General features: G+C 41.4%; 3 protein-coding genes across 10 annotated transcripts in view; 1 reads left to right on the forward strand and 2 right to left on the reverse strand.

The window, feature by feature from the left end:
* The window catches only part of LOC128770602 (zona pellucida sperm-binding protein 3-like), a 24039-nt gene extending 6385 nt beyond the window's left edge, over positions 1-17654 (forward strand). The window contains exons 3-13 of one of the 8 annotated variants that reach the window (XM_053885258.1): positions 7327-7481; positions 7581-7659; positions 8458-8569; positions 14957-15434; positions 15507-15625; positions 15826-15929; positions 15997-16174; positions 16248-16365; positions 16439-16524; positions 16584-16762; positions 17294-17654. In XM_053885258.1, coding sequence (XP_053741233.1) covers positions 14997-15434; positions 15507-15625; positions 15826-15929; positions 15997-16174; positions 16248-16365; positions 16439-16524; positions 16584-16762; positions 17294-17358 — 1287 coding nt within the window. In that variant the 5' untranslated portion in view covers positions 7327-7481; positions 7581-7659; positions 8458-8569; positions 14957-14996 and the 3' untranslated portion in view covers positions 17359-17654. The other 7 variants (XM_053885259.1, XM_053885260.1, XM_053885261.1 and 4 more) reach the window with 7 other exon arrangements.
* chkb (choline kinase beta) lies at positions 1557-10382 on the reverse strand. The gene is made up of 11 exons (XM_053885250.1): positions 9855-10382; positions 9137-9245; positions 8952-9065; positions 8732-8865; positions 8548-8652; positions 7154-7212; positions 5097-5184; positions 4908-5016; positions 4396-4496; positions 3591-3672; positions 1557-3526 (listed from the first exon to the last, which is right to left on the reverse strand). The coding sequence occupies exons 1-11, from the start codon at positions 10307-10309 to the stop codon at positions 3470-3472; spliced, it is 1413 nt and encodes a 470-aa protein (XP_053741225.1). The 5' UTR covers positions 10310-10382; the 3' UTR covers positions 1557-3469.
* LOC128770599 (zona pellucida sperm-binding protein 4-like) lies at positions 11090-19346 on the reverse strand. The gene is made up of 9 exons (XM_053885249.1): positions 18978-19346; positions 12764-13208; positions 12509-12693; positions 12334-12431; positions 12095-12252; positions 11828-12020; positions 11573-11759; positions 11421-11496; positions 11090-11291 (listed from the first exon to the last, which is right to left on the reverse strand). Exons 2-9 carry the CDS (start codon positions 13191-13193, stop codon positions 11197-11199), a joined length of 1422 nt encoding a protein of 473 aa, XP_053741224.1. The 5' UTR covers positions 13194-13208; positions 18978-19346; the 3' UTR covers positions 11090-11196.
* Positions 19347-19431: the final 85 nt, after the last annotated feature.

Raw genomic sequence — 19431 nt, forward strand, 5'->3', positions numbered from 1 at the left:
TTTCACATCCATCCCTGGATGCATATGTGCGGAGGGCAGTGCTAGTTTTCCACTCTTCAGAGTCAGCATGAGGTGAAGCCTCAGCCCTGAGACCCGGGGTCGCAGTCCAAGCACCAAACAAAGCTCCAAAAATGGCTTCAACCAACTTGCAAACAAGATGAAACAAAATGAAAAAGCAACCGAGAGGATTCATTTCAGGAGGTGCTGATGTGCTATTGATAATATTTTGACGTATTGTTAAGTCAGGTATTTCAAACATCCACTGTCATGAAGAAGGAGGACAGAATAGCTGCGCACGTGAATCGGCGGCTCAGTTCCACGTGCCACTGACAGCTTCTAAGGAACGACAACCAGCAGAAACACTGTGAAAACCTCAGCGTGACGCTCAAATCTTGTGCTCAAAAATGAGGCGCGTACAGTCTCCGGAGTGGTCATGCATTTGGCTGATTCTATTTTGAGCTCAGGGAGGTGGAGAGCTCTGCAATGAAACTCAATCTGCTTCATACGTCATCACAAAAATAAGACACGTGGTTTGCAGGGGGTTAATGGGTCAAACACACACACATACTACTTTAGAAAATAAGGACGTCACAGTCAAGGCTGGGTATTTCCCCACCCCCAAATGATCATTTGTGCAATTAACATAAAACAAATTGCACAATAATAATAATAATAGTAACAATAATAATAATAATGCCATTGCTGGATAATAATAATTATTATAATGAATGAAATTATGGCGTGTATTATCACATTTTGGTGTTTCTCTGTTGTTTTATAATAATACTGTATAATATAGAAGTATTATTATGCTATATTAATAATTACTATTACTAAATTAAATTATGATGTTGATAGTCACATTATATATAGTTTTTATATTTATGTTCTTATAATAATAGCAACAATAATAATAAAGTAATGATGATCATGATGATTCATTTAACACATAATTTTAAGTTTGTCAATATTCAAAATATAATGTAAATGAAAATTAAATTCTGTACGCAAAAAAGCAGGGAAACCTTTCATTGAAATTACTGTATGGATAAAAGAAATATTGAAAGGGATTTAAAAAATATATGTTTTTACTTTAAGATGTTGAATATAAATGAATATAAGAACTCACGAACTCAAGTCAATCTTGCTTAAAAGCTGCATTAAACAAGTACAGGCAAGTCTCGGTCTTGCCTGTACTTGTTTATTGCAACTTAAACTTCTTGCTGTTTCAACCAAGTGGTGCGGATAGGTTCCAAAATTCTATCCCCACTTGCTGACTAATTAAGCTTTTTTCATTTTTAATGACAGTGGTACATTTTTAAATCTAAAACATATTTTAATGATCAATAAAAAAGCTGACTAAAAATCACTGATTCACTGACGTCACTGTACGTGTGTATTTAAGTGATTGAAAATGAGTTATGACGCAAATGATGCGAGTCTATACCTTTGTTTACAGTTTAAATATTTGTTTTCCGCGTGTAAATGCAGTGTGTCCCCTTTACCCCCCTTCTTTATGACCTACTTGTGTCAAATCAGTTGCACAAACAGGTGAAAATGGGCAAATTTAACTTTTATTTTAGTGCAAAGATGTACAGGAGGGTTTCAACAGTCGACATACACGAACACGTTGCGCTTCATTTTGTTAGAACATGATAAATACAGGTCAGAAGGAAATGCAGTAGACGGCAAGAGACAAATACTTCTGAGGCTGGGTTTTAGCTGTAAAACGAAACTTCATTATCACGGAAAACACATTCTCCGCTTTACATGGTACAATCAAGTATGAATACATGTGCGTGATTTACAGTCAGACAAGCAGATTTAGAGAATTGCTACAGACGTTACAAAAAAAACACTACATGACCGTTTGTTGCCACATGAATAACAATTTTTTTTTCTTTTGAATTGGAACCGATCTACGCAACAGAATGAAGCACCAGTGAGGTAGAGGAGCTCAGATCCAAACGTAATGAGATTGAAAAAAAAAAAAAAAAAAAAAAAAAGCATTCTGATGGATCACACTTCGAACCGTCACTAGTGTCCGACGGTCCAAGTACAAGTGAGTTCAAGTGAGCAACCCAAGTTAAAAAGTTGCAGCTGACAGTAAAAGCTTATTTTTCTCAACATGGGAGACAAGTCTAGGTGCATATGAGCTCGAACACAGAGCTCTGAAGGCATTTCCATTTCATATCTGTGTAACATGTTGCTGTGGTGGTGTGTTGGTCTGTAAATGCCATGAAAAACAGATATGTGACGACAAGACTAACTGTAAAATAGTTCATCTCGATAGATGATGACCTTGGGTCATTTAATTATGGGAGAAATGAATATAAATGTGTTACAATAGAACACTAAATGTTTCAAGTGGCATAGTAGTAAAGGTTGCATACTTTGAGTTATTCAACAACAACAACATTAATAATAATATTCTTATTATTAGGTCAATAATACCAGGACAATTTTCCTTTTTTTGCGTTTTCCTTCTTTATGGTGTAATAAAGTGATAATTACTGGTAAAAACAATGTTTTGCGAGTGCTTCTGGATCATTCATGATAGTAACAAAGATATTAGTTGAGACAATTGCATGGCGAATTTCTCGTGTATTATGAATGAATTGTCAACAACAATGGAGTCAAGGACAATAATACTAACAGAATGGTCTCAAAGTAGGTAGGTCTCCCGTCTGCTTTGTGAAAACAGTTTTTCACTGTATTGTTGGTCAAAAGCGTATGATGCATGCACTTCAGTTATGAATTTCTCAATAACTAAGATCAACAGGTATTTCCACCTGATAAAACCTGCCCTCTAGTGTCAACACTAGCCATATAAAAGTGGCATTTTTTTTTCAGATTTACGTGAATAATCATGATAATTTACTTATCAAATAAAATGTCTTAGTTTACAGTAAGTTTTCATGACAAAAAGAAGAAGCAGTTATCCTTTAGAAAGGTGCTAATGCATTCAATTTGGACTACAAATGTTCAATTTGGTCTATAGTAGTTACAATACATTTGCAATGTTAAAGTTAAAAGGGCAAACAGATTAGAGGCACTTTCTTAGTAAAAACCGATGGTCCCAAGGTGGCGCTATTTCACTTAATTCAGCGCTTTAAAAAGCAAACAAAAAAAGCCTTTTACTCTCAACTTTCCTTCTATGTTTTTAAATGTTGGTAATTAAATCAACACCTTTATGATATTGCAAGCATCTTTTTGAGTGTAACGCATACACAAAATAATGAAATAAATGGTCCATCTGAATGGAAATTCTTCTCACGCATGACTCAACCATTGACAGAGCAGACACTGCTGAAGTGGGTTTCACAGACGACGGGAATGAGTGCTTCAGGTTTTTCAGATTGTGCCGTTGCACGAGTAGAAAAGTACATATTTTTCATGTAGCTGCATAGGAGGAGTGTAGCCATCACACTGACCAGCATGACGGTGAAGAAACAGACTTGCAGGACGTTTAGGAGAAGAGCTTTTTCTGCTTGAAGTAGGCATCAAAGCGACACTGGGCGTAATCCTGCAACACGCACATTTCAGACATGGACACTGAGGTACTAGCTGCAGGTGATGACCAAACTCACCATGTAGCCAAACTCAATCTTGGATATCTTTGCTTGAATGATGGACCACAGACCCCAGAGGAAGTGCGACGCCAAAGCATATCTGCAGTGCAGTAAAATACAGCGTTAAAAAGTTGACTCAAACATGAAAAGTAAAAGTGCTAATGCATATTCTAGACCACATAATTTACAATACATGCCTCAAACATGAGTAATATTGAGACAAAATAATGCTAAACATCTCCATCTAAGAGGCACATAAAAAAGTCCAAATCAGTTGCTTCAACCTTACATTTTAGCAGATACTTTAATAATAATATGTATAAAATGTTGAGTAATTTTCAATATTAAAGTGACAATAAAATGTAATGGGGTAAGAGATGTTTTGCATTTCTTTAAATAGCACAATTTTTTAAACAATACAAACGAAAAGCGAATTGGTTGCTGAGGTCTTGAGTTTTATCTTTCTCCACTGAATTAGGAACTGTTATTTATGAATTTTTTTTATTGTTTTGTAAGTCCCATCTCTTACACGTTACATATTTTGAATATACTATTTGTCACATCACTGTTGTAGTTCGCTACGTGCTTTGCATTGTATAGCCATTGTGCTTATTCACTTATCATTGTTGCCTTTTTCCATTGTTCTTACTTGTATAAGAGTACAATGGTTGACTGTCCCTATCGTTACTTGTATTTGACAAGTACTCTTATAAAACTGAAAAAAAACAAAAAAAAAACTAGGATTTTGTTTATTTATTTATTATATTTGTGTAAGACTTAAGTGTGAAGAAGTGAATCTGACAGGCTAAAAAGGAGAAAGTACCTGTTGGCTTCAATGATCATGTTCTCTTCAACGTTCTCCAGATCCATGTTCATTTCAGAGTACTTCTTCTGCTCCGACAAATAACTTCGGATAAAATGAAGCTGAAAGAAAAAACATTTTATGTACAAAATTTGAAAAAATTGATTTACACCTACAATTTGAAATATTTTCCATGTCTGACTAAATAGTGTGACTCTTGCGAGCTACAAATGAAATGAAATCGGGAAGATATATTAAAAGGAAAAAACAAGTCAGAGTTCAGTCCCTTTGGAAAGTAAAGGGCACATAATAAAAGCTTTTCTTGAACTTTAAGCAGACACACTCTCTCTGCCATTTGATTTGAATCCAGCCCAAGTCCATCTGCGAGCACAGTGACCTACAGCAGTGTCAAGGTCACAGCTCTTCCGAACCGCAGCAGACAAACAAAAGGGTGACGTGACAGTTTCAATGGTTCAAGGTTTCAATGTTTATGTGATTTCCGAGTTGCTGGCTGGAAGCACAGTGACACAAACCTGCTGCTCCCTGGTGGGGTAGTTGTCTTCCGTGGCCTTGTAGAAAGGCCACTGGTTATACGTGTAATCATACATCCACTCACAGAAATGGTTCCCAAAATCGAAGCCCCTGAACACACAATCGTTCATGAACAGTCAGAAAGCTTGAATACTTATTTGAAATCAAAGGTAAGAGATGACTTTTTTTACCTGTAGTTGTAACTGCTGTACTCAAAGTCGATCAGCATAAGGCGGTCCGAGTTGCTCTGGTCTCCGCTGTGCAGGATCAGGATGTTGCCTGCAGCCACAAAAAAAGGCTGCCATTTAAAACCAACACAATGATGTGCTGCACTTCTTGCAACATGATGCACAGGATGTTACACGCTTGACAGTTTAACATTCAAGGATGCAATAGGACTTTTCTTATTGGACAAGCTCCATTTGCAAAAGTCAGTTCAAGGAGTGGCACTCATCTCGCCTTCAAATCTTGCCTTCATTCACACTCATCCATGAAAAAAATAACAAAAACTGGATGAGCAAGAACTTATTTACAGAGCAAAGATAACCACTGACTGGCAGCAGAATTATTATGGCCTTCCTCCTTCCTTCCAAACCTCCGGTTTGGCAAGAAAAACTGACACAGATTGCACAATACGAATTAAACACACTTCTAAAAGGTGTGTTTGTAAGCATGTACTGGCAAAACAAGCGCTGACAAGCTTATCGTGGTTCCAGCATCGCACAACAAGGTCTCCGAATGATAAGATCGGACCTCAAACTGCACATGCTTGCCGCACCTGCACTTGTTACTACGTGGAATCATGCATAATAAAAAAGAACGAGGACTAATTCAGATTCACAATGTGGCTGAGGTACGCAAAACAGAGCCAGTGCTAAAGCAGTGGGAATTGAGACACTAAAATATAAGAGCTGATTCAGTGATAAAAGTAAAGTTGGTTTTCATTCCATTCAATTGAATTGTTTCTTGTCGCTTTCATCTATCTCCCAGGACTTTGACACCAACATTTACGACCCATATCAGAGGAGAATTAGTGATAGCACCACTTGCATCCATTATCTCCCTCATACTTCAGCCATCATTCCCTTTCAGCATATGTAAGGTTGGGCTGTCGGGGCAGCAGTCGAGGCAAAGAAAATCTCTTCTGCTCGTATGGGGCAAAACACCGACGCATCTGAAGGACAACTTTGTCGGGTGTTTCCCTCACTTATGACCCAAAAGCTCTCATTTGTCATTTTTTAACCCCAAAATGGTATAGAATATCTTCCTGGTAGGGATGGGCGATAACTCACCATACAGGATATACTGCCAAAAACTATTTTCGTGATGAGAATTCTGCATATTACGATAACTTTGACAAACATGGGGCGCACTCGCTGGATTACACTTGCATACATAAGGTGAGACAATGACATCCAACACCGGCGTGTGACAGTCGTGGAGTGTTTGGTGGACTTTGGTTCACGATCATAGTTTTAAACTTATTTTTAATACAGGGAACCTTTGATAATGGCATTGGTGGACTCTATGGATCGGTTGTCTGCCTTGGTTCATATCAACACATGCAGGTCTCCCACTGGCCTGCTGCCTTGGACAAGTAGTTGGAAAAAAATGATTGGATATTCAACGCACATCCGCTATTGGCGGCGGCGTCCACTTCCGTGTCCCCATTAGGATTCACTGATCGTGGACACACGCTCACAGGGAGCGCTAATGCTACGACCCGGCATCACTAAGGGACCATCAACAAATTCTAAAGCAGTCAAAGTATTAGTGAAATCTTCTAACACGCCAATGAAAGACAACTACTTTAGGAAAGAGAATTGCGAAAAGGTTTTTCATTACAAAAGACAAAGGACTGACAGTTTGCATAATGATTTTGAGAATAGAATATGACTAAATGATCATTTATTCTCATGATTTCTAATATTTCTTCAATAGCATCTAGGAAATGTGTCCATACTGGCCCATAGTTGAAGTCCACTATGAAGAGACATGAGATACAGCAGATAGACTTTTACTATGACAACCCTCCCTCCACTTCTGACAGATATCCTGAAGCCAGAGAGACAACAAATGTGTGCGTTAGTTTACATCACACGATGACACCAGCATGAATATGAGCCATCCCTATTAATATCCGCAGCAAAGAGTTCCTCCCGGTGACTTATATAATATTGCGGCTCTTCTGAGAAGCATGTCATGTGAGTGGGTCACACAGGAATGTGACGGCGTGATGAGTTTGTACCTTCTTGAACGTCATTGTGGCAAAAAACTACAGGCGAGTGAGTCTCAGCCAAAAGTGCCCTGTTGACAAAGAGGAAAATGAAACCTGGTGAATACAGGAATACCAGGAACTGCACATTGAAATCATACACACATCTTCAGTTAACCACCGCTTGGTTCTGGTCATGGTTGCAGGTAGTGCTGGAGCCTATCCCAGCGGTCATTGGGCGAGAGGCAGGGATACACCTCCATCGCTAGGAACACACCGCAAAGTGCCTGGAGTAAACCCACGCAGGCGGGAGGGAGAACATGCATACTCCTCCCAGACTGGTTGGCAGAGGTTGGTGACGGTTGGTATTTGTTCATTTTCTAATCAGCAAGTAGAATCTTATTCTCAGCCGACACCAGGCTGTTAAATATTAAGCAGATCTATCTTCCATTTTCCACAGACTGATTACTTCATACACTGGACCAGATACGATATGAAGGTTTTTGTCTTTGGAGAGCTGTAGAGGATCTGGAACAAAGGTCAGTGGTGAGCTTGTGCTTCTCACTTGGATTAAGACCCTCAGCGGTGTTAATGAGAGAGTAATCACTTTAAATGATACGGTATAGTTTATGATTTACACTTTTATGTTCTTCATATCTCACTTGGCTGTGATTCCGTGTCTCACTGTTCGGTTTTAGTCCAGTAAAACTTGGCCTTGATATCATCAATGACTCATACAGGGCTTGATGTATTCGGACGGGTCAGTACCATTTGGCCACATTCAAAAGTCAGGCGAGTCCATCCTCTTCATTCAAGAAATTATTTTTTTAGTCCATTTTTGACGGCTAAATTGTGAAAGTTTCTGGACTAATTGTTGACACTGCCAAAATACAACAGGCAAAACAACATAGCTTAACCACAGTGCGTCATGACTTTGACTCTATTGTTGTATCAAGTATACAAGCTTTCATGTGCCGCATGGAACTACTGGGGTGACACATTTGCCTTTAACTAATAAATAAGCCTATTACTTTTACTACGGCAAACATTTTCTCAATATGTTTTCCTTTTTGTCGCCAATTTAGTTTAAAGTGAAAAGTGTATAACTGATACAGGTGGACAAAATATTTAGCGCTTTCTTTGGACACCTCATAAAAATGTTGATACTTATTTTTAGATTCTTGTTTGAGGTTGGTTGAATGACTCAGCGTTTCAGTATTTTTCAGCTCATAAATCTCTAGTTGTTTATCTATTACTATGAAGTCGGTAAGACAAGTCTAACTGCAGATTAGTGAACATTTTTGTATGGGTTTTTATGGCCTCTCTCCCATTGCAAGGATGAATTGTAGCTGGATGCAGCCCTGAACTGTTGGTCCAGCTTCAAAACAGACATTTCAAACATCTAAATAGGAAGTCAAAGATCTCACTTGAGGCTCTCCAGCTCAGCAGGCAAGTCCAACTTCATAAGCTTCTTGTACTTCTTCAAATGAGCTTCCCGGGTGAACTTGAGCTTCATCACTTCATCCATGTACCTGAAGCACACATCACACCTCAGCTTGTATCCACATGTTTCGTGGAAATATATGAAAAAGAGAACAAGTGTTTTCTCACTTGTTAATGGTTCCAAACAGCCACTTGGGCTCCTTGTTAAACGGCATCACCATTTCATGGAAGCGTGCGAGCTTGGTAGCAATCTCAGCTGAGATGGGGGGGTGGGACAGCTGGTGTGTGAGCATGCGTGTATTCTGGAGACAGGGAAAACAGATGATGGCACCCTTCGGTATCATGTTTTAGATCAGTCGTGGGTGCTGTGTTTAGAGACAAACATTACCGGAAGATATTGCTCCAAGCGTCCTTCGGGGAAGATCCCGTACAGTTTCGGTCCCAATGTGCGTTCTGCCAATATCGCAAACATAACACTCTCCAACACGAGAGAATCTACTCCCTGTTAAAACGCAAAGTTTCACTTCATGACAAAATAGAGCTGCTTATCACCCTATTATTTCCTATAATCACCTGCAGGATGGCTCCATATATTCTGAGTAGAACCTGCCGAGGCTCCACACCCATTGAGTCCACATGGTTGGGCAAACTGCACAAGTACAGCAGGTTACTGAGTCCACCGCTGCCAAAAACACAAAGTTGAGAGCACATGATTAAATCCAAACATAAGCCAGATGCTGAAACTCCAAAATCGAATCGCTTAAACCAAGGGGTGTGCAGTCTAAAACTATTTTTAATATTCATTTTACATCAATTTTAGGTTGAAACTTATGAGAAATGACACATGACCCTTTCTCCTCTGCTCTGCCACCGTGGTTCTCTGTTGGCATTCTGGGAGCATCACAGAACGGCCACTCCTTTGTGCCTAACAAAGCCAGATGACGTGGCTGGATACTCTTTCAGGGTGGCTCTTGGATGCCTTCTGAGAAAGGTGTTCTACAAGGTTTCTAAGAAGAGGGATGTCTGGAGCTCTTTAACTTCAGCTGCTGCCCCCACGACACATTGAGCCACAGAAAACGAATGAAAGTGATCCAAGTGACTTTCAACATTGCGGTTTTAGTGAATCTCAATGAGACGCATACATTTTCTGAGCTCCAACTTTCTTGTCAGAGGTCATATGAGGTCGGTTGTGGTCACAGTGTAGCATCTGTGCAAACTCCTGACTGGACTTCGGTTCAGCTCATGAATAAAAAACATATAGAACAGCACCACCTCTACATTTTCTCCTCACCTGACGATGCTTATCTGGAAGTCTGACTCAGAGATAACCTTCCAAGACCCGGACAGAAAGTCTCGACACCACGTAAACGCTCGGCTCCTCGTCTCCCGGTCGACCTCCTCGCTGCGGCCATCCCGAAACGACTCAGCCTCCGAGTCTTCATCATAGTCGCCGCACTTGGGACTCGGCGTTCTGAAGTTTCTCTCCTGGGCTAGAAGAGTATTTACCGCACGAGGACCGGTCATCTCCGCGGTTTTGAGCGGGGAGAACAGCACCGGCGTGTCGGCTCCGCCTGAGCCCTCCTGGCCGCTGCTGCTCACGGTTGTACTCATCCCGAGTTTCCGAGTGAATGGCGTAGGACACACGGTGTATGTTGCAATGTCGTCGCGTGGAGCACACGCCGGCGACGCACTGTAAAAGCTTCTTAACCGGAAGAGCCAAGTATAGCTCGGTAGTCTGAACCGCATTGGAGGAATATGACACACACATCGATATTAAATCCTCTTCAGTTGGCGGACGCCCTTCTTCCTGTCATTAAAGTATGCGTCACTCACTGACCGGCCAATGAGAGTCGCTGTTTGATCAGGTGACGCGTAGCACCGGAGGTTTCTGGGAAATGGTGTTTATTATTTTTTTGCCAACGCTTCAGAGTTCAAGCGATGATTTACGAAAAACAATGAGTCACGATGCGTATGCGTTGCATTACAACGAAACTCTACTAAAAAAAGCGAATATGGATTCAATGAAATGGGTATTGTTTCCACCAGTCCTAAATGCCAAAATTAAACTGATGAATTTCTTAAATAATTTATATCCGTTGGTAGTAACATTGTCTGTAATTTGCCATTTTAAAAGGTTACAATACTCGATAAAAATGTTTTTTTTAAACACAAATAAGTGATGCTGTAATGTGCTTGTCATTTGTTGTACTACTATATGTGTAGCTTTGTTAGCATTAATATCTAAGAAATCTTTCATTTTAAGCATTAATTATCAAAAAAGTTTTGACACAAGTACTATAACTATTTACCATCAGTTTGATAGCAACTATTGTATTTGTTCATTTTTGTTAACAGTGTATTTACTTATGTATATATATTTTATCTGATGTTTTCCTTGCATTCAAAGACAGCCTCATGTGACTGATGAAATTAGTAGAAACTAAAAAATATATATGAAAAATAAATAAATAAATTCAAAAATAACAACACAAAAATAGTTTTAAAAGTTTTTTTTAATCCAATAAAAGTGTCGGTTGGATTACCACATAGTGTTGTTTTAAGATACTTTCAGCCACTTTAACATGCATTTGATACTCAGTTACTTTTTATTTTTAGGCATCTGGATGATGCTACTAAGCACTGCTGTTAAGAAAGATAACTTGCTGACTGCTAACCACTTTGCTTTCTTCTCTGAGGGTTTTCTGGCTTGCAGCTGCAACAGATCTCCCTGTGGGTGACACAAGACATGAGGCACTTAGGATATAATGTGAAATGGCTGTATGACAGCGAGGCTAATGGAATTTTTAATTTGACATTTTGGATATTCCGATCAGCTGTATGGCGGGATAATACTTACTCCTTCTGAAGCATCTTGGTTCACAGTTATTTCCAGGTGTGGGCTGGCACACAGCTGCATCACAGTGGATGTACACCTTGGGAAAATGAAGCAAAATTGTTTTTAAAAAATGCGCCTTGGAGGCAATATTCAGGCTACGTATTAGAACACACCTTTTCCTTGAGAGGTGTCATAACCTGTGCATCATCAGACACCTTTTTGGAGGGATTAGATGGTCCCGTAGAGACAAATGTGAACATCTTGAAAACAAAGCGGCTGTGGTGAGTGGGGTACATCAGTCCTGACGATGGACCCACAGGAATCAGAGCAGTCATGTAGCGATCGTCAGTGTACGGGCATCTGAGACACAAGCGGAGAGTCAGAGTTTCGGGGTTCATCTTCAACACGCCAACAACATTCAACGTTACCCGTCAATGAGCAAGTCCCACTGAGGAAGGCTGTGAGGGAAGGCGTCAGCAGTTGCCCAGCAGCGTCCAAGAGTCAAAACAATGTTGGGGTCCGTTCTCTCCAGCATTCTCACCTCAACGTACACAGGATCCCTGAGCACCTTAGTGACAGGGTAATCACTGTTACCATAAAAGGAGGTGTATGCCACTTGCTCTGTGAAAATAGAATTCAATGTTGGCCAGATTAACACAAGTCATATTTCCTTTAAAAATGGTCTCAGCTCGAACCTTCCACACATCCCTTGGCTGTACACTCTCCATTGCCCAACCTGAGCTCCACAAAAAAGGGACCAGGAGCTGCCACAGGAGGGGGTGGTGGCACATTACCAACCTCAATAACCAGGGCTTCAACTGAGACACCAATGTATCTACACTGGACGAGCAAGCTGAAACAAAGAGCATTGAGTCAGTCAAAGACTGGATGGAAAATAAAGCCTTTTACGGATGATAAAAGTGCTGGAACTCACTCATAGTGACTGTCTCTGGTGATGGCCCCAAACTCTCCAATAGCAACTTCATAGAAGGAGCTCATTCTGTTTTCATAGACCACGACACCAGACTCATCCTGTGGAACTCATTCAGTATCAGTGATGGCTGGATAGACAGGTTCAGATAATAACGAATGAAGGTCAAGAAACTTGCCGTCATGATGGTACCACAACCTGTGACAGGGAACTGGTAGATGGCGAAAGCAGACGTTGTGCCCACAGGGCTGCACTGTTGGCCGGTTCCAAGGAAGGTAATGGATTCCAGGTCAAGGTTGGGAAGCGTGGCGTCTCTGGCCACGACCACAATCATCTGGCCATCCTTGGTGCACTGAAGGGTGACTGGGAACGCATTTCAAGTCAGCAGTTTTCTACTATTTCTGCAGCAGTTTTAAAAAGTCTGAAGTCATACCTGCTTTGCCATAATAGCACATGCGTCCATCGAAGCAGCAGTTAATAGCACTGCATTCGTCAGCAGAGATGCTCGGACCTCCACACTGAATCTTCTTGTTGTCTTCCACCTCACAAGAGTGAAACACCTCAGTTGGCTGCTGGGGCTGCTTGGGCTGGTGAGGTGTCTGAGGCTGCTGAGGCTGCTGAGGCTGGTGAGGTTTCTGAGGCTGGTGAGGTTTCTGGGGCTGAGGCACCTGGGGCTGCTGGGGCTGCTGGGGCTGCTGAGGCTTTGGCGGCGTGAGCTTTTGGGGAGGGTTATTGGGTCTCTGTGGCTGCAGGGGTTGCGTAGGCGGCTGAGGCTTCTGTGGCTGCTGCGGCTTCATGAACTGACCCTCGGCCAGGCAACCAAGGACGGCCAAGGCCAGAAGACAGCTACCAATCAACTTCATCGCGATGTTTGACACCTGAAAATGGTTCACAATGAATACCTGATGGTGTGAACGATGTGATGCAAGGCAGGCTACTTTTATAAGGTACGCCCGATGCTGGCCTCTCAACTTCCTGTTGGCTTTCCACAACAGCCTATCACATGTCAGGTTGTCCTGTTAAAGAGAGTCAGCTCGGTCACCTGGCATTTCACCAAGTCTGCCAATCAGTAACCAGATGTCGCACACAAAAAAGCCGATTGTTGATCAATAGTAGGGAAGAGATTTTGTTTGTGCAGATCATGTTACCTTCAATGCAGTCTAAAGGACCATGTCAGCATTTTTTGGAGCATATTTTGGAGTGGTAAATGAAAAGAAAATAACAAAGTTACAGTGCACTTAGATTGGAAAAAAAATTGTGAGGTCAAACACTGATGTTGGCTCTCAGTCTCCACTCTAATTCATCCCAAAGGTGTTCTATCGGGTTCAGCTCAGGCCAGTCAAATTGATCCACACCAAACTCTGTCATCCATGTCTTCATGGACCTTGCTTTGTGCACTGGTGCACGATCATGTTGGAAGAGCAAGGGGCCCACTCCAAACTTATCCCAGAAGGTTGGGAGCATGGAACTGTCCAAAATGTTTGGCATCCAAGTTCCTTTCATTGGAACTTAGGGGCCAAGCCCAACTCCTGAAAACAACCCCACTCCATCATTCCTCCTCTACCAAAGTTCACACTTGGCACAATGCAGTCCCAAATGTACCGTTCTCCTGGCAACCTCCAAACCCAGACTGGTCCATCAGATTGCCAGGTGGAAAAGTGTGATTCATCACTCCAGAGAAGGCGTCTCTATTGCTCTATAGTTCAATTTGAATGAATTTGGTATATTACTGAATCAAATGATGGACCCACACATACATTTAAACCACAAAATATTGTTTACTTAGCATCAGTTCGACAATAACACAATAAATCACGATGGTGGCTATATTCAAGTTTTATATAATCTTATTTAAACTAAAGCTCTTTTAATGTTTTGAAAATATGTGTATAAGAATTTCAATTTTATAAGAATTTCAAGTACATTCAGAGTAGTGGAAACTCCGGCCATTGTGTAGCGAAAAACATCCCTGAACAAAAGCAAACAGATTGTTTTTGTTTGCTTTTGTTCAGGGATTCCTCCATGTTTGTTGTTGTTGTTGTTATCATCCTAGCTGCGACGTGTCTTGTGCATCAGTGTGATCAGTGGACCACTCCTGCACTTACAAAGGTTCTGTTTTTTTGTTTGTTCGTTTGTTTTTCTTTAAGTCTGTACGAGAGGTGTTCATAGGCTTTACTTTAATGGTGGTAAATGTTTTTGCTTTCCACTGTGATACAATAAGCAGCCTCATCTTGCTAGTTTTTGCAATGAGACCTTGTTAATTCGGAGGCTGGGACAGGCCCAACAAAAGCTCTCTGCTCTAGATTAAGGTGGCCCTGACTGTCTCCACCTGCTTCTAGGAATATTTCGAGATTTATTTAAAGAAAATAGCTTTGTGAAAATTGTGAAGGAGTTCTGTGGTCATGTCAATATTTGTTGGTTGAGGTGAATTGCATAATCACCCCTTGACACAGTCCAAACTGCATGTCACTGAGCTGAACAGGGGTTGTCATGATACCTCCACTTCCACAAATATGAGATGTCATTGGCAGAGAATCTCTGCCAAAAACATCAGGGGGAGGGAGAGTTGAACTACAGCGATGCTTGCCGTTATAAAAGTAGGAGAACACTTCTGTCTGTCTTACAGCACCAAGTGAACGTGACAGATCACTCGTTGTTGTGACGCCATGGCGATGAATTGGTCTGCTGTTTGCCTTTTGGCGCTGGCCCTGTGCAGCAGCTTCTCAGATGCTCAATGGCCAAATTTTCAGCAGCCATCGAAACCTCAGAGACAGGAGCCCACCAAACAGATGCCTAAAGACCCCCAACAGTCAAAGCAGTCATTTGAGGCACCTCTCACTTGGACATACCCCGAAGACCCCAAGCCGGAGCCCCAGCCAGAGGTGCCATTTGAGCTCCGACACCCTGTTCCTGCCGCAACCGTCGCTGTGGAGTGCAGAGAGAGCGTGGCTCACGTTGAAGTCAAGAAGGACATGTTTGGAATAAACCAGTTCATCAACCCGGCCGACTTGACCCTGGGAAACTGCCCGGTGGTGGCTGAGGACTCATCTGCTCATGTGCTGATTTATGAATCTGAGCTGCATAACTGCCAGAGTGTGTTAACGGTAAGTGTAAAACCAGTAAGTGACTGATGGATTGATCTGAATTAAACAACATTGCTGTTGCTTCTCCACCAGATGACGGAAGAATCCCTCATCTACTCTTTCACGCTGAACTACAACCCCATGCCAATTGGTGACTCACCTGTTGTGAGGACAAGCAAAGCTGCTGTGATTGTCGAATGCCACTACCCAAGGTGTGGCCGCGTCAACACTGTCTGCCAAATATTCTGTTCACGTAGCTTTCCACAACAAGGCCAAACATCACAAGTGTGTCATCATAATAGTCTGATTTAAATCAACCTGTTCCCCCCTCAAAACATTTAATTTCAATCTTCAATTTTCGCCCCTCGCAATTCATGCACTGTCACATTTCTCTCCCCGTTTCTACCGTCAGGAAGCACAATGTGAGCAGCTTGCCCCTTGACCCTCTTTGGATTCCCTTCTCAACGATCAAGGTCGCAGAGGAGTTCTTGTACTTCACTCTGAAACTCATGACCGGTGAGTCAAAATCATACTTCCAGCTTTGCATTTACGTGCCAAGTAAAAAAAAACTTTCCCTCTGCAGGTGATTGGATGTTCGAGAGGCCGAGCTACCAGTACTTCCTGGGTGACATGATCAACATTGAGGCTACCGTCATGCAGTACTTCCATGTGCCCCTCCGCGTCTATGTGGACAGCTGCGTCGCTACCCTCTCACCAGAGATGAACTCGAGCCCCAGATACGCCTTCATTGAAAACAATGGGTGAATTGAAAATAATGCTCGGTACAAACATCTCACAGCTCATTTGTCCTGATGTTGACCTTTTCCTCTCCAGGTGCCTTGTTGATTCCAGAATCACTGGTTCCAAATCTCAATTCATGGCTCGCGCAGTACAGAACAAGCTCCAGTTCCAGTTGGAGGCCTTCAGGTTCCAAGGAGCTGACAGTGGCGTTGTGAGTGCCCCAGCATGATTCTGCCACCAAATCACCACAAAGATCGTATCCGAACTAGCCTCTCTCCCGACAGCTGTTCATAACCTGCCACTTGAGAGCATCATCTGCTGCTCATGCTGTTGACAGCGACCACAGAGCTTGCTCCTACGTCAATCTTGGGTGAGCACATCTGAATGAAATCACAGGATTGGAAGTTATTCATTTGCTTGTTTGTCCAGATGGAGGGAGGCCAGTGGCATTGATTCAGCCTGTGGCTCCTGCGAATCCTCTTCATTTGGGCCAGCTGTGACCACATCGGTAGCTTCACCAGGAGTCAGTGCTTCAGGTGGCAGCTGGACATCCGGTAGTGGATTGTCTCACACAGGAAGAAAGGTCCGCGATGTGTCCGAAAGTGCAGGTATGTTCTACACGTTACACTTCCTTAACAGTCAGACAATTGAAGTCAGATACAGAGCTGATGTCAGGAAGTATATACATCTTCATGTATATCTTGAAATGCACAAGGCTATGCAACATTACTTGTTATGCAAGTTTAAAGGTTTAAGTTTTAATGCAAAACTATGTCGTGCAATTTTCATTCACTTTCATTCTTTTTTTTTTTTAAAGGATGAGAAAAAACATAGCAACAATTATCAGCTTCATTAAAATAGCACTTTTGTGCGATTTTTCTGGAAAGTGTGATACTGCTTATTTTTATTTATAATATAATAAATAAAAAGTTAATGAAAGCAGAAGAAAAAAAGGCAGAAATACCAAATAGAGTGCACTACTTGGTCTGGATTCTGAACTATATATAATAAAAAAAAACATTATCTTCATTTGAAATGTTTATCAAGTTCACTTCATTAAGTTATGACATGTAATAGAAATAAATGTTGTCCTGCGTCTGTCCTGATATTATCTGCGCTGTGTTGCTTTTCTTCCGCAGTTTTTGAATGGGAAGGTGATGTCACTTTGGGTCCCATCCCCATCGGAGAGAAGGTGATCAGTTAACTCAGCAACCCTCAGACGCCGTGAGCATTCCAATCTTCCATGGTGGATGAATTGGTTTTGTTTGTTATCCCCACCATTCTCAAACACATGTCCTCCGCTGGAACCTAATCCTTAAATAAAGTTCATATCAAACACAAGAGTGCTGACAGAAAATATCCTCAAGTCTAAAGATGCAGATTTATTTTTGCATTTCCCTTCTGTGTTCCCATATAAATATGTAACATGCTGTATGTGCTACATCCATATGATTGCAAATCTTTCCATTTGATGGAAATAAAATTGCAATTGTTTCACGAGCTTGTGTCCTTATCTGAAAAGGATCACTGAATAAAAGACCACCATAACCATTATTGCTGGTGTGAAAGAGATTTCTCCTGACATGAACTCTTTTCTTCTTCTAAAATAAATAATAGTTTGCCCCTCCTGATCTACTCCCATCCAACACTTTCCCACTCAGGGTCTTTATTCTTTATAAGATGCTGTTCATATTCATGTGTTATTACTTATTAAAAAATTACATCGCAATGTATAAATGGTAAAACAAAGCAGGTGTGGGCATTTCCCTGGGAAAATGACGACGGAACAACAATTTGCCAAATGCACCTGCGAAGTCAGTCAAAGAAGTAAAACACCAAAAAAACCTTCAAACCCACGAATTTGAGAGGCACTTGGCCTCAAAATACTGCGTCGAATTTGAGCGCTACCAAGAGGCTAGCCGAGCCAAAGCTAGCTGGAGCGTTTGAAGTTCAGCAGCCGTTGTCAACGACTGAGCTTTCGGCAGCCAATAGTGCATTTGAACCCCAGACACTCCGTGGTCATGTGGTCGGTGAAAAGCGACGGTCTTTGACTGCGGTCAAGTCACAGGGCTCCGTCAGACCGTCACTGCTATTTGAACGCTGGAACGCTGTGTCAGCCAGGGTCCGTCAACAAATGTTCAACAAAAACGATGAAAAAAAGACTTTGTTTAACACACTAGATAAATGATGGTTCTATAAGAATTTATTAAAAAATAGTGAAATAGTCAGGGGACAGAAATGAAAATAGTCAGGGGACACGAAACACATCAGGCACTTTTGTTACATTATTACACCATTATGGATTTAATATTAATATTTATATGTCATATTTTTCTGATATTTCTTCAATAGTGTCCAGGAAATGTGTCTCGTTCAGTCCAAAGCTACTGTAAACAGCGGGCAATGGACACACCAGAGAGGGACACTTTTGTTACGTTATTATACTATTATATATTTATTAGTACTTTTTAAAGCTGACCATCAGGTTCTAAGGGAGAAATGCTGCTTTTTGGAAAGAAAAACATGCCGGTATTCAACAATGAGCGAAGTTCACATTGGGTTTGAGCTGTTCATTGTTCATTGAAAAGGGATTGAAAGTTGTTTATTTTATATTAAGCACTTTGTGTTTTTTTAGTTCCTTTGAAAATTGCATTTTTTATACAATGTTTTATACAAAGTGTTCAGTGTCAAATCCCCATGTCAAATTTAGGGCTTGTAGGAACAGTATAGAGGAAATGCAAATGCCTGCTAATTTTTTTTTTGAAGACACACATAATTTGACAATACTTGCAACATATCGTGGATGGATCAGGCTGGACTGACCGGGTCAAGATGCCACAAGTAATCCACCAGGGTAAATCCAGAACGTAGTCCATCCTCCACAGCAGGACATGACCTGAGAAATAATGTAGGACATGAAACGTTGCCAAGTGAACTACAAGAGCTGGCGATGGAAGAACCAGTCCACCGGCAGTTCAACAATAGACTTATCAAGATGTGAGTGGCCTGTTCCCTCAATAGAGAGAGAGAGAGACAAGGTGCCGCTCATACAACTAACAGCCTCCAACCTCTGCCAAGCAGAAAGAAACAGAAAGGCACCAAAGAAACTCCAGTACACAAAATAGCAGCGCAAAATTAAAGCCAAACAAACTGAATTGAAATTGGGGACGCCTCCCAGACGAACCCCCCAGAATTTTGTTCTGTATTTCACACACAATAGCTTGTGAATAATTCATGAAACTTTCTCCCGTAAAAGATGCTTTTGAGAGACAGTGAT

This window comes from Synchiropus splendidus, chromosome 14, assembly GCF_027744825.2.
Source record: "Synchiropus splendidus isolate RoL2022-P1 chromosome 14, RoL_Sspl_1.0, whole genome shotgun sequence".
In the NCBI taxonomy this organism is placed as follows: domain Eukaryota; kingdom Metazoa; phylum Chordata; class Actinopteri; order Syngnathiformes; family Callionymidae; genus Synchiropus; species Synchiropus splendidus.